The 14,636-nt window shown below is 59.6% G+C and overlaps 1 protein-coding gene across 1 annotated transcript; it reads right to left on the bottom strand.

Annotated features, from left to right (window-relative positions):
* Window positions 1-1,885: 1,885 nt before the first annotated feature.
* On the bottom strand, window positions 1,886-14,442 carry DET1 (DET1 partner of COP1 E3 ubiquitin ligase). The gene is made up of 5 exons (XM_008251727.4): window positions 14,290-14,442; window positions 10,381-11,473; window positions 7,592-7,779; window positions 4,038-4,229; window positions 1,886-2,347 (listed from the first exon to the last, which is right to left on the bottom strand). The coding sequence occupies exons 2-5, from the start codon at window positions 11,461-11,463 to the stop codon at window positions 2,158-2,160; spliced, it is 1,653 nt and encodes a 550-aa protein (XP_008249949.1). The 5' UTR covers window positions 11,464-11,473; window positions 14,290-14,442; the 3' UTR covers window positions 1,886-2,157.
* Window positions 14,443-14,636: the final 194 nt, after the last annotated feature.

Below are 14,636 nucleotides of genomic sequence, written 5' to 3'. Positions count from 1 at the left end.
TCTGGGTGCTTCTGGAAGTTTCTACTCTAAGCTGCTCTGGTGAGGTCAGGGAAGAGGTGTCCAAGGTCTCAGATCACCCACAGGCGGGCAGTAAGGTGAGGAGGGAGCTGCTGAGGGCGAGGTCAGAGTGAGGCAGAGGAGACAGACGGGCAGTGGGCACCAGAGGTGCGGGAGTGAGGACCACAGGGTCTGGGAGCGAGCGGAGGCCGGGACTCACAAGGACACAACCGTTCTACCCCACCCCCACCCCCTGCAAACTGCCTTCCAGATGCTTCAAGGTCCCTCTAATGCTCCCTGCACCTGCCCAACAGGAAGCCCAGCACCTTGCACAAGGCCTTTGCCTCACGACACCCAGCCCCTTGCTGAGTCAGCCCTGCCACCCAAGCCCAGGCACACTGCGGCCACATCGATAGACGGCCAGTCCCTTGCCAACAGCCTCCCAGCCCCTCCTTGCCGCTGTGACTGCGCATGCTGGCCATGCGTGTCCTCTGCCCTGGTCACAAGGCCCCTGCCCTCCTCCCCCTGTACCCAGAGACACTACGTGACTTTGTTCTGACGACCTCTACTCCATCTCTGGTCTCAGCCTCCGCATACTAGCACAGCGAGTTTGAATTTGAGCAGGTGCTCAAATTCTGTGCCAAACATGAACTTGGCGATTCAATGCTGGGGACAATGGGACCTGGCCCCTCGGGTCACCCTGTTCAAGTTCCCAAAGGAAGTGGTCTTGGTGGTGGAAAGAACGTGGCACACGGCCCACCCTGAACGGCCTATTTCACAGGGATGACGCTAACCTCTCTGGCAGGTGCACCATGAGGTCAAACACAGAGCCCCAGATCTCTGGTATCTGGGTAAGAATGATGCCGTGCAGTGGGGCTGGGGTCTGTGGCCCCTCAGACGCAGGTAGGACATCCTCCACAAGCAGGCCGCCGGCTGGAAAGCTGTCTCCACACCGACCAGCATCTCCCCCACTGATAGCTTCTGTGCTGCGTGTGTGACCTCACGGCCTTAAATCACACCTGGGTGGGTGCAGTCTTCCACCCAGAGCTGGCAGAGGAGGGGGCTCTCCCTGGGGAGAGTGGGACTGGCTCCAGGAGACCCTGGTTATCTTGTGTGACCTTGGGGCTTTAAGCCACACCTCCAGGTGGCTGCCATCTTTGACCCAGAGCTGGCAGGGGAGGGGGCTGGGCCCTAAGGACACAGACACCTCCAGGAAATCCCCACGTCCACCCGCTACCTCCATGAGCCCCAAGCCAATCCACATGCGTGTGAGAAACCCCATCCAGTGGGCACCCCCACCCAGTGAGCACAGTGACGCCTTAGACACCGGGACACCTCCTCAGAGCCCGCGTCCCCCTCGGGCTCTCCGCCTGGGCTCCTCTCAGGCCGGACGCGTTCTCTGTCGCCTGCCAATCAAAAGTTTCTTTCCTGTCAAGTAAGTCTCTGCAAATTGTTCCCCGGCTCTTTATTTCTATACTGAGTTGAGGAAAAGAACCCACGAGACTCGCTCCAGCAACTGCCCTCCCCACCACGACGGGAAAGGGAACGTGACAGGCGGCTGCCCATCCTCCCAGGAGCCACCGGTCTGCTCTCTTCAGGGCCACTGGAGCTGGGAGCTGCCACCACTCACACAACGGCCTACGCAGGCTCCTGTGAGCAGCTCACTCTCCACCTGTGTGCACTGAGGGGACACGCCAGCCTCCACAGGACAGGGTGCAAGGGCCGCAGCTCCCCCGGGGCAAACGAGTACCGGGGAGCCCTGGCAGGCGACCGTCTCCCCGCTGGCACTCACCACTTGCTGCTCCGGCCAGGGCCTCCAGCTGTTTTCAGTCCCTCCTGGAACCCAGGGCGTGTGACCGGAGCTGAGGCACTCATCCAACGGCAGGTATTTAGGTAAGAAAATACCAAGGCTTTATTTTTCTTGTTGTAGCGGCGGCCGCGCGCGCTGGAAGATGCAACGCCCTTCTTCAGAGCAGTAAAAGCCGCCCAGAGAACAAAATGGGCTCAGTCACCGCTGGGCACGCCCACAGGAAAGAGGCAAGTGGGCCTGAAGCCCTCGGCGGGGGCCCTGTGCACAGCACAGCCCCGCCAGGCGGGAGTCCACGAAGCCTGGCGCCTCTCTGGAGCCCCCTGAGGGGAGGGGTGAGGCCTCGGAGGTGCCTACGTACAGCAGTGTCGCATGTGGAAGTTGACGACGTACTCGGCGTTAGTCCTCTGCACAGAAATGGCGAAAGGCTCAAAGGGGTGGAAGGTGAAGGCAACGAGGCGCCGCACGGTGTGGCTGACGGGGCGGCCGAGCAGGCCCGCCTGGATCTCAAACTTGAGCAGGCCGGAGTCGCGGGCGTAGAACCTGAACAGACGGGGACAGGGGAGAGCGCCGGGCTGACGAGGGAGCCCCCCGGCCCCCAGCAGCCGGGGTCGGCCACCTGAGCTGCACGCCGCCCCACCCACCATCAGCTGCCCCTCGCAGAGCTCCTGCCACAGACAGCGGGAAACGGAAAGTGAGCTCCGCGTTGTTAGGCCGTCACGTGGAAAACAGAAGTGACTGCGTTTCACCCGACCTACCTGAGATACGACAGCTCGCACTCAGCATAAACCCACAGGGAGGCACTTCCCGTTTTCTCTGCACAGAATCTGCAGTCCCTCAGCCTGCTCAAACTAAGTTAAGGGCTCAGAGGCCACCCACGGTCGGGGCTCCACACAGCTCCAGGCAGATCAGGCCCAGCTAAGTTTCGCTCCTTTTTATCAGGAGAGCCAGAAGGAGACAGGGCTCCAATCCTCTGCGTCCCCCACAAATGCCCACACTGGCCAGAGCTAGGCCTGAAGACAGGGGCTGGGAACTGCAGAGCGCCCACGTGGGTGGCAGGGACCCAGCTACCTGGGCTTTCCCTTCATCTGCTGCCTCGCAAGGTGCGTACTCGCAGGTAGCTGAATCGGCAGCAGAGCCAGGGTGCAGACCAGCCATCCGGTGTGGGACGGCAGTGTCGTCCGCTGTGTCAAATGCACTCCTGTGAGTCTTTCATTGCTAAGGACCAAGTCTTTGGGGAATTTCTCCTTTCTCACACAGCTTTTAACTTTCGATGTGACACAGGGAGACGGCAGGTTTTGGCAGCCCTCCCGATACAAGCGCCTGTGTGCAGATGCAACACAGCGACGTGCTGTCAGGGACGAGAGAGGTGTAGCAGGGTGGGAACTGAATCGGGGGAGGGGCTCCACAGAATGAAGACCCCCTGAACTGAGACCTCACGATTCCCCCTCCAGAAAGAAAAGATTTTCATGCCTGCTGACTCAACAATCCCACTCCCAGGAATAATTCAAGGAAGTCATGAAGTAAGCAGGCTCAGGAGTTGAGGAGGGCCAGGGCTACATTCACTCCAACCTAATGGGGCGGGAAGGTGGCACACGCTCAGTACCAGAGGCTGGGCCAGGAGCAGCCACGGGCACAGAATAAGGCGGCCACAGGCTACTGACCACACATGGCTGACACTACTGCTCCGACCTCTTCCACTTCCTGTCTACAATGCCAGCATGCCACATGAGCGCAGGTTCGAGTCCTGGCTGCTCCACTTCCAATCCTGCTCCCTGATAATGCACCTGGGAGGGTGCTCAGGCTCCTGCCACCCACGTGGGAGACTCGGATGGAGTTCTGGGCTCCTGGCTTCAGCTTGACCAGTTTCGGCCATTGCAGCCATTCGGGGAGTGAACCAAGGGATGGAAGACCTATTTCCTTTTCTCCCTCTAACTCTTCCTTTCAAATAAATCTTACAACACAGCAGTGTGCATCCAGCACTCCTCACATGGGGCGTGGGGCTCCCCCAGTCCCCCGGCTCCCCAGACTGTAAGAGACGGGACAAATCAGAAACGTCTGTAATGTGTTTGAGCACCGTGTGGGATAGGATGGTGCAAAGCACTGACTCAACGTAACGTTCAGCTGAGGAGCAAAAAGCAGGAGAGATCTGTGAGACCAGGACTCATGAGACAGAGGCACAGGTGTTACAGAAGCAGCCAGTCACAGAGAAACGTCCGGAGGACGCCTGTACCTGATGGGGTGATCTCCACAGGTCTTGGGGCGCTCCATGACTGACACCCACTTGTCGTCATAGCTGAACAGAGACAGGTCCAGGTAGGGGCTGCCGCTGTAGGACTGGGCACTGATGGGGAGCTGGCCCAGCAGCCGGCGCACGGCCTCCGTGTGCCCCCCGTACTTGGCGTTGATGATGGTGTCTTTGAACCTACAACAAAGCACCTGTGAGGAAGGCATTCTCGACAGGGGCACAAACCTGCCCTGGGCTTTAACCTGACAATGCCAGCCTGAGGACAACTCGCTCTGCGACTGTGAACGGCAGCTCAAACACCGAGCATCTGGCTGCAAAGGCTCCAAATGTTAGCAAGGACCCTGCAAACAAGCTCAAGGAGAAGTGGCGTCCGTCAACGGAACAGGTCAACGTCCTTTCTCCCAAATGACAGCCTCAGACCGAACAGGGAAGGTGTGTGGGGTGCTGGGAACTGGGGCGGGGCTGCCTCTGACCCTCCTGGGGCACCTCCTGGTCCTCTGCTGGGATGAAGCGTGGACCGGCCACTCCCTCCTGCGGGACACCAGCTTCTGGAAGTCCAGCCCCTCCGAATGCAGGCAACGTCAGCTCGGAGTGCTCGGGCCAGAAGCTGACCCTGCCACACCTCCGACATGCACTCCCCACAGCACTGTTCTCCACAGCCAAAAAGAAGAAAACAAAAACCCAACAAAAGGGGCCGGCGCTGTGGCGCAGCAGGTTAACATCCTGGCCTGAAGTGTCAGTATCCCATATGGGCACGGGTTCGAGACCCGGCTGCTCCACTTCTGATCCAGCTCTCTGCTGTGGCCTGGGAATGCAGTGGAAGATGGCCCAAGTCCTTGGGCCCCTGTACCCGTGTGGGAGACCCAGAAGAAGCTCCTGGCTCCTGGCTTCAGATCAGCCCAGCTCCAGCCATTTACACATTTACACCCAATTGGGGAGTGAACCATTGGATGGAAGACCTCTCCCTCTCCCTCTCTCTCTCTCTGATCTTAAAAGAAAATTCATTTCACAATGGAAAAAGCACAATCTGATTTACGTTCTACTCCCAGAATCCCTTCTACACTGAACGGGGACGCAACAAAGTGGACTTGGCCACCCAGGGACAGAGGAAAGGGCCGTCCGCTGTCCAGGAACCAGCACCTCCGACTCAGGCGTGGCCACTCTGCTCCTGGGCACCAGTGCCGCAAGCTCTGACCTGCCTCACTCCCCAGAGCACGCTCCCTGCAGGAGGCTAAGGCCAGGGACGCCTGAGGCAGCTGCAGTCTGAGCCTTGTCTGACCTCAGCAGGCTCCGAGGAAGGCTTCCCTTCACTGAGCTCTGGCTCCTCAGAGGCCCCGTCCTGGGCGGAGGGGGGAAGCTGTGGATCCAGGGTGACTAGGGACGGATCCAGGTGACTAGGGACGGATGCAGGTGACTAGGGACAGATGCAGGTGACTAGGGACGGATGCAGGTGACTAGGGACAGATGCAGGTGACTAGAGATGGATCCAGGGTGACTGGGGACGGATGCAGGTGACTAGGGATGGATGCAGGTGACTAGGGACGGATCCAGGTGACTAGGGACGGATCCAGGGTGACTAGGGACAGATCCAGGTGACTAGGGACGGATCCAGGTGACTAGGGACGGATCCAGGGTGACCAGGGACAGATCCAGGGTGACTAGGGACAGATCCAGGTGACTAGGGACGGATCCAGGGTGACTAGGGACAGATCCAGGTGACTAGGGACGGATCCAGGGTGACTAGGGACAGATCCAGGTGACTAGGGACGGATCCAGGGTGACCAGGGACAGATCCAGGTGACTAGGGACGGATCCAGGTGACTAGGGACGGATGCAGGTGACTAGAGATGGATCCAGGGTGACCAGGGACAGATCCAGGGTGACCAGGGACAGATCCAGGTGACTAGGGACGGATCCAGGGTGACTAGGGAGAGATCCAGGTGACTAGGGACGGATGCAGGGTGACTAGGGACGGATGCAGGTGACTAGGGATGGATGCAGGTGACTAGGGATAGATCCAGGGTGACCAGGGACAGATCCAGGTGACTAGGGACGGATCCAGGGTGACTAGGGACGGATGCAGGTGACTAGGGATGGATGCAGGTGACTAGGGACGGATCCAGGTGACTAGGGACAGATCCAGGTGACTAGGGACAGATCCAGGTGACTAGGGACGGATGCAGGTGACTAGAGATGGATCCAGGGTGACTAGGGACGGATGCAGGTTACTAGGGACAGATCCAGGTGACTAGGGACGGATGCAGGGGACTAGGGACGGATGCAGGGGACCAGGGACAGATCCAGGTGACTAGGGATGGATCCAGGTGACTAGGGACGGATGCAGGGGACTAGGGACGGATGCAGGGGACTAGGGACAGATCCAGGTGACTAGGGACGGATGCAGGTGATTAGGGACGGATCCAGGGTGACTAGGGACAGATCCAGGTGACTAGGGACGGATGCAGGTGACTAGGGACGGATCCAGGTGACTAGGGACGGATCCAGGTGACTAGGGACGGATGCAGATGACTAGGGACGGATGCAGGTCACTAGGGACAGATGCAGGAGACCCAACTGCTCCTTCCAGAACATCGGCAAAGCTCTGGTTCCACCTGCCTCACAGAGGCCTGCAGGGACACGAGGGCCCCACCCCGAGTCCTCTGGTTCCGTGATGACTCAGCTCTGCAGACTCAGCCTCTGCTCTAAGCCTTCCAGGTCAGCCATCACTCACTCACTGGATTTTCAGTGTCCAAGTCTGTCAAAATCCCCTGCCTCCTGGGGACCAGCACGTCAAGCCACAGCCCATGATCCCAGCATCCCATGTTGGAGTGCCAGTTCAAGTCTCTGCTGCTCCACTTCCAATCCAGCATCCTGCTGGTGACCCGGGAAGGCAGCAGAAGACAGTCCAGGTTACGGACCCCCGGCACCCAGCGTGGGAAGCCCAGATGCAGCTCCTGGCTCCTGGCTTCAGCCCAGCCAGGACCTTGCTGTTCTGCTGCAGGCATCTGGGGAGTGAACCAGTCAGTAGAAGATCTGTGTCTCTCCCTCCCTCTCTGTCACTCTGCCTTTCAAATAAATAAATAAATCTTAAAAAAATAATAATACAGACAGAAACTGTCTTATCAAACACACACACACACACACACACACACACAACTCCTGCCTCCAATCATCTCCTCTCCCTTCTCTGTCCTTAGAAATTTGCCCCTCTTACTCCCTCCGTCATCTTAGTGGGTTTGGGATGCAGCAGAGGAACACGCACATATTCAACACACCATGTTTAGCCGAAGCTCTAAACGACGTCCTCGATCCTTCCCTCAGCAAACAGCTGAGTGCGTGACCGTGCACCACATCACAGCACAGAACACCCAGCGCCGTGCACTAACTCCACAGGGGCTGGCCAGGACAGCGCCCAGGGTGCTAGCCAAGGCCGAGTGGACACAGACTAAGAGGTTTCCTGAAAGAGATGGCCGCCGGCCCAGCACCAGCCATTTTTCTACAGAGAAATTCAGTTTGCTCAGCCTGGCGGAGCGGCTTACCGGCGCTGGATCTGCCTTGCGAAGTTGTTGCTGGAAGCCGAGCAGGGGAACTGGACCTCGCTGTGCAGGGTGGCGTTGCGGAAGAGGTCGCAGAAGTTCTCGAAGAGCTCCAGAAGCTCATCCGACGTGTTCTCAAACACTGCGATGACCTCCGTCGTCACCATGTTGTACACCACGAAGAAAGATGCCTGCACAGAAGACAGCGCCACACCCAGCGCACCAGGGTTAAGACTCAGCCGCCCAAAGGAGCACCACGGCTTCTGTGGGAGGGGGAAACATGGCTCCGTGGGTTCTGGGGAAGGAGGAGGACTCTGTGAGGCCCAGCACTGACCGACTGCCCACTGCCTCCGAGCTCTGAAATCACCAGGCGCGCAGCATGGGTGCACACAAGTTTTCCACCTTTCACTTTTCAAACTACACAAATCAGTATTTTTCCTTCCAAGTGTTTATTTCCTATTTGTTTCCCAAATCCACCATGAGTTTAAAAGAAATTTCTTAAAACGCCAGACTTAATTTTCTCTCCTGCTGAGAACGTCATCTGCAGCCAGGCTGCCTGCTGGCACACTGTTTCCTCCCGTGTGTGCACAGCTGACAGCTCCACTGAGAGGCGGTCACTGTCCCCTCAGGATAGCTCCAACGCAGAGACCACCCAGGCGGCTGCATCCCCACAGGGCGCTGCTGGACCAAGAGCCCTCGGTTTCCTCCCCGTCTGCGGTGTGGCTACATGTGAGGTCTGCAGCAGCGAGGATCAGAAGGGGACCCTAAAAAGCCTCAGATGCCACAGGAGACAGAAGAGCCCCCGGAGGACAAGCCCCAAGCCTGATTTGAGGAGAGCAGTAAGAACTAAACCGCACTCAGCATCCCACTCTCCCATGGGAGCTCGGAACTGCACCATCTCTGGACCCCGCCCACCGCCTTACCAGGGCTCAGCCCCTCCCAAGGTTTATGCTGCAGGCTCTCTCCATCTCCCGGAAGCTACATCTGGCCATTCATTACAGAGGCTGGATGCTAACCGAGCACGATACCTGTCCATCATCAAGGCTCCAGCCAGGATGCCTTGCTGGAACCCACGAATTAGAGGGGAGAAGGGTGAGGAGGATAAGCTGGGCAAATGGATCTAAAGGACACTTAGAAGAGGTCACCTGTGGATCCAGGGTGACTGGGGATGGATCCAGGGTGACTGGGGACGGATGCAGGTGACTAGGAACGGATCCAGGTGACTAGGGACGGATCCAGGTGACTAGGGACGGATCCAGGGTGACTAGGGAGAGATCCAGGTGACTAGGGACGGATCCAGGTGACTAGGGACAGATGCAGGTGACTAGGGACGGATCCAGGGTGACTAGGGACGGATGCAGGTGACTAGGGACGGATGCAGGTGACTAGGGACGGATCCAGGGTGACTAGGGACGGATGCAGGTGACTAGGGACCAATGCAGGCCACAGCCACCGCAACCATCAAAAACCAGGTCACCCTGGGCAGCAATCAGAGAACACAAGGGAGTTACAGCTCAGACCTAAACCAGACTGGGTCCTTCCCTTCCCGAGCCCTGGGCGACACTGCGTCCTGCCAGGCTCCACCAGTCTCACAAGGAGCACCTGCCCACCCACCCTCCAGGGCAGTCCCAGGACTGGACGCACAAGACCTCCCAATGTGTGAGTTCCTCACTGACCGACCGGAAAGAAATTGGGTAAAAAAGAAGGCTTATCTCTACTCGGAACTCCCCGTCTCACAACAGGGCTGACTCAGCAGGGAAGGTGACAAGACATTCCGCCACAGGCACCGGCAAGCTCCTAGGGCAGAGCCAGCAGCACCAGAGATCAGCGCGGAGCAGACCCAGCTCACGCTGGCCGTTCCGGCCTCACAGGGGAAAGGGCAGGAAGGTCGGCCTCTCCCTTGGTCAGTGCTAAGTGGAGAACTCGATCACAAAACACCCCGAACCCAACCTCGAGTCTGAGCAGAGCCTGGCCCCCAACACCCCAGCTTTCACCAGAACTGAAAGCCCTGTGGGGCCTGGGAGGGCAGAAACCCCAGCTCTCCAGTGCCCTTCCCACAGGACACAGGCAAACTCGGGTCAAGATCACAGGTCAAGAGCACAGGGCTCATGGGGCAGGGATTGACGTGACCCCTGAGCAGACCCATAGAGGGTCTGCCTCTTTGTTCAGCACACTCGTCCCCACGCCAGGACGGATGGCACAGCCTCCAAGGGCAGGGGCCGGGCAGCACCCGGACCTCCCTACAGGAAATGAAAACGCCCTGCAGGAGAATCGGACAGAACCGCAGAGACCAGGCCAGGTCAACAGCTTCAGCTTCAGCTTCCACGGAGGCCAGGCAAAGGGAGCCGAGTTTAAGTTTGAGCCTGGGGACAGCAAAAATTCAGACTATGCAAAACGTACTCTTGGGGCCAGTGCCGTGGTGTGGTGGGTGGGGCCGCTGCCTGTGATGGCTGCATGCTACATGGGCGCGGGTTCAAGTCCTGGCTGCTCCACTTCCAATCCAGCTCCCTGCTCATGTGCCCAGGAAAAGCAGCAGAAGATGGCCCAAGGGCTTGGGCCCCTGCACCCACGTGGGAGACCCGGAAGAAGCTCCTGGCTCCTGGCTTCGGATTGGCCCAGCTCTGGCCACTGTGGCCATTTGGGGAGTGAACAGCGGATGGAAGATATCTCTCTCTCTCTCTCTCTCTCTCTCTCTGCCTTTGCCTCTCTGTAACTCTGCCTTTCAGATAAATAAATCAATCTTAATAAAAATAAAAAGATGTGCTCTGGGGTCAGCCCAGGGGCGGGGCTACCTGGGAGGGGTCTGTGACCCGCAGCGTCACCACGTCCTCACTCGTGTACTTGATGAAAAGGTGGTCTTCGTCCAGGAGCTGCATCTTCCACATGCGCAGCTGCCGCAGCTGGTCGAAGTACTGGAAGAAGCGCCTCTTGGCCATGGCACTGCCGTCCTGCTCTGCCCGGCGCCACAGGTACACCAGCAGGCGGTGTTTCAGGGAGTTGATGACAGGGTCCCTGAAGGGATTGGCCATGCCCGTCTGGCTGTCGCGCTGCACCTCGGGGAAGACGGCCGACACGGTGAGCAGGTCGTCCTCATAGCAGAAGCGGCCGATAGTGCGCACATCCATGAAGGTGCCCTCGGGGGTCACCTGGAAGACATGGATGGTCTGCTGCTGCACCGACAAGATGGCCAGGATGTTCTTGTACAGGTACAGCCCCTGGTTGTGGGACAGGACCACCTTGTCACACTTGAGCGTGCGCGTGTCGCACAGACGGCCGGTGTGCAGGTCGATGATGTGCAGCGAGTAGTCCTCCAGCGGGGACCGCGGGTTGGGAGTCACCGACTCGCTGTTGCGGTACACCTCGTAGAAGGGGGGGTGGGGCTCGTCCGGCAGGTAGGCAGCCGAGCCCACGATGACACAGCGGCAGTCGTCGGTGAACAGGCTGCACTCCCGGTTCAGGTGCTCGCCGTTGGCGGCCACATTGGTGATGTGCAGCAGGACAAAAAAGCGTTCGAAGAGCCGGCCCCGGATGCCAACCGCCCGCTGGTCGCTGCCGTTGGACAGGATCTCGCCCCCGCACCCCTGCAGCAGGTCCTGGGCTGCCTGGCAGCCCTGGTACTCGTAGATCTCCAGAGACGTCTGGTCCGAGGAGAAGGCGATGAAGTAGCGTCCGTCAGGCGAGAACTTGCGCAGGAAACACGGAGGCTTCTCCACGTTGACCACCGTGAAGTTGGGGAAGACGTTCTGGTGGAACACACGCACCTGATGCCAGTGGGTGCCGGCCTTGCCCGAGCTGATCCGCCGGCGCTCCAGGCGGTGAATGACATTCTGGTTCTGGATTCTTCGGGGTTTGATGGTGGAAGCATGGTGATCCATCGTCACATCTCTGCATGAGAAGTCCAGAGGTCAAGAGAAGGAAGCAGAGTCTGCCACAGCACAGGTCTAGGCGAGCACACCGCCGGTTCCCACCAGGTCCCTCGGCCCTCCCCTTCCCAGAGCAGTCGGCAGTGGGCTTCCGCGTCTGGAAACAGAACGGAGGCAGGAGTCCCCTCCACGTGTGCTCAGCTGTTGGGACCGTCCACCGGGAGGAAGAGTGTCAGAGTCCTGTGCATCCCCTGGGCAAGGTGCCCACACGCCCAGGGCAGCAGTGGGTTCAGCGCTGCGCCATCAAAGTCCCAAGGGTGTTTTTTGCAGATAAAGACTCATCTTAAAGAACAAGCTGGAGGATTCACACTTCTGATTTCAAGGCGAATCAGAGCCCCGCAGCCTGTGGCCAGAGGAAAAGGACACAGATGGTGCTGGAAAAACTGGATTTCCGCATGCAAAGCACAACGCGGATCCTGACCTCACACCACTGACCGAAGTCAAGCCAGGATGAATTACAGACCTGAGGGAAATACACAGCTCCTGAAGAAGACACAGAAGAGCTTCGTGACGCCAGACTTGGCGACAACACAGGGCCTAAAGCACAGGCAACAGGACAAACAGACCTCAGCTAGATCAGACTGGAAAACCCCCGTGCCTCCCGGAACACAGCCCAGAGAGGGGAGGAGAGAGACCATCCGCAGACATTAAATCCGACAAGGAGCTAATACTCAGATCACAAAGATTTACATAACCAACAATAAAATAACGCAATCTAAAAGCAGATGGGGGCCGGGACTGTGGCGTAGCAGGTAAAGCTACCGCCTGCAGTGCCAGCACCCTTATGGGCACCAGTTCGAGTCCCGGGAGCTCCACTTCCAATCCAGCTCTCTGCTGTGGCCTGGGGAAGCAGTGGAAGATGGCCCAAGTCCTTGGGCCCCTGCACCTACGTGGGAGACCAGGAGAAGCTCCTGGCTCCTGGCTTCGGATCGGCGCAGCTCCAGCCATTGTGGCCAACTGGGGAGTGAAGAGATGGAAGGCCTCTCTCTCTATCTCTCTCTGTCTCTCTGTCTGCCTCTCCTTCTCTCTCTGTGTAACTCTTTCAAATAAATAAATACATCTTTAAAGAAAAAAAAAAAGCAGATGAAGTACCCGCACAGATAATTCTCAGATGAAGATACAAAAATGGCCAAGAAGCCGACAGAATGCTCTTCCAGGTCGCGGAGAAACGCAAATCAGAACCAGAAGATGCCACCTCACACTCACACTCAGCAAGGATTGTACAACCAAAAAAAAAAAACCCAGAAAACAACAAGTATGGTTAAGGGTGTAGAGAAACCGGAACTCAGGTGCTGGTACTATAAGATGGTACTGGCTGTGGAAGACAGTACGGAGGTTCCTCAAAAAATTAAAAACAGAATTCCCACATAACCCACAATTCCTCTCTGTAAATCCACAGTAACTGGAGCTGAGATCCTGAAGAGGAATGTGCACACCCACGTCCACAGTAGGCGGCATCGCTGGGCCTCTGCCGTCAGCTACCACTCGCAGGAACCTGGGCCCCCAGGCCGGACACGCCGTCACCAAGGGCAGCACCCTGCACTTCCTCACAGCTCTCCGTGCGGGTTTCACAAGTTTTTACACTAAAATAAACTCCTCCATTAATTTCATGTTCCACAAACACCTGGGTCAGGCTGCAGATGTCCATGCAGCCACACCACTCACCCACACACTGCTCCCGGTGACCCCACCATCGCCCCAACTCTCCCCTCGCCTTCACTGCCTCGAGCCCTGGCCAACTGGGGGGTCTAAGGGCCATCCGTCCCCTCTGCCTGCCCTTGCGGGTCAGGAAGTGCTCCCTGGCCACCCCAGCTAACTGGGGCCACCCTTTATCTCGCAATCCCCGGCTGCTGTCACCACCCGCACCAGACCCTCACAGGCTCCAAACAGGAAAGAACCACGGCCGCCCTAGCCACCCAGTACCGGGCCTGGCGGGTGGGGGCACAGGTCCTTCTGGGTGTTCCGGAGCAGAGGTGAGAGCCTGGCTGAAGCTGGGGGACGGGGGCAGATGCTAAGCCAGTGCTTCCCGGGGAACAGGGGCGCGGATCTTCCATCCTGTGATGGCTTCCAGCGCGAGGGGACGCCAAGGGGCAGCATGGGGGGCCAGAGCACGGTCTAGATGCCCGGGGTGCGGCACGCGAGCAGGACAGGGAGAGGGGCCACAGGTGCGCGAGGTGCGGCACGGGTGTCCCGTGAGAGACACAGGTGGCCGAGCGGCGGCACGGGGGTCCAGGGCACGCGGCAGGTGCCCGGGGTGCAGCACGGCTGCAGGGGAGGGAAGGGGCCACAGGTGCCAGAGGGGACGGCACAGGTGCCCGAGCGGCGGCACGGGGGTCCAGGGGAGGGAAGGGGCCACAGGTGCCAGAGGGGACGGCACAGGTGCCCAGCGGGACGCACGGGGGTCCAAGGGAGGGGAGGGGAGGGGCCACGGGTGTCCCGTGAGAGACACAGGTGGCCGAGCGGCGGCACGGGGGTCCAGGGCACGGGGCAGGTGCCCGGGGTGCGGCACGGCTGCAGGGGAGGGAAGGGGCCACAGGTGCTAGAGGGGACGGCACAGGTGCCCAGCGGGACGCACGGGAGTCCAGGGGAGGGGAGGGGCCACGGGTGTCCCGTGAGGGACGCAGGTGGCCGAGCGCCGGCACGGGGGTCCAGGGCACGGCGCAGGTGCCCGGGGTGCGGCACGGGTGGCCGGAGACCACCCCATGAAGAAACGCCGGCGAGAACGCCCCGGAAAGGTCGCATTAGCTTGAGAGCCTGGGTAGGCGGAGAAGTCCTCACCTGTCCCGTCGTGCTCAAGGGGCCGGGGACAGGAACGCCCCAGCCCGCCCCGTGCGCGCCGACGCGGGCCGCGCCCCCGCCATGCTCCGCCGCACCGCCGGTGCCGCCGTCGCCACCGCCACCGGAAGTGAGGCGCAGCGAGAGGGGAAGTGCGGGCAGCGCGGCACCGCCCTCGGGCGCCAAGGGCTGCAGCGCCCCCTGGAGGCGGGCGGTGGAGGGCGAGCAGGCCGCTCCGGCCAGGCGGAGGCTATGTGTGCGGAGGCCACTACAGGACACGTTTCCGAAACCGTGGACCGGAGCTTCGGTTCCGCACTGTCTCCCCGGCTGAGCAGCGCTGCTCTCCCCGG

This window comes from Oryctolagus cuniculus, chromosome 12, assembly GCF_964237555.1.
Source record: "Oryctolagus cuniculus chromosome 12, mOryCun1.1, whole genome shotgun sequence".
NCBI classification, from domain to species: domain Eukaryota; kingdom Metazoa; phylum Chordata; class Mammalia; order Lagomorpha; family Leporidae; genus Oryctolagus; species Oryctolagus cuniculus.
This window is presented reverse-complemented; position numbering and strand designations above follow the sequence as displayed.

Coding starts and splice junctions, on each gene's coding strand:
- DET1 (XM_008251727.4), bottom strand. CDS start 11,463: ATGGATCACCATGCTTCCACCATCAAACCCCGAAGAATCCAGAACCAG. Junction 7,780..10,380: donor GGGTCACAGACCCCTCCCAG/GTAGCCCCGCCC, acceptor TCTTCTGTGCAG/GCATCTTTCTTCGTGGTGTA. Junction 4,230..7,591: donor GCAAGGCAGATCCAGCGCCG/GTAAGCCGCTCC, acceptor GCTTTGTTGTAG/GTTCAAAGACACCATCATCA.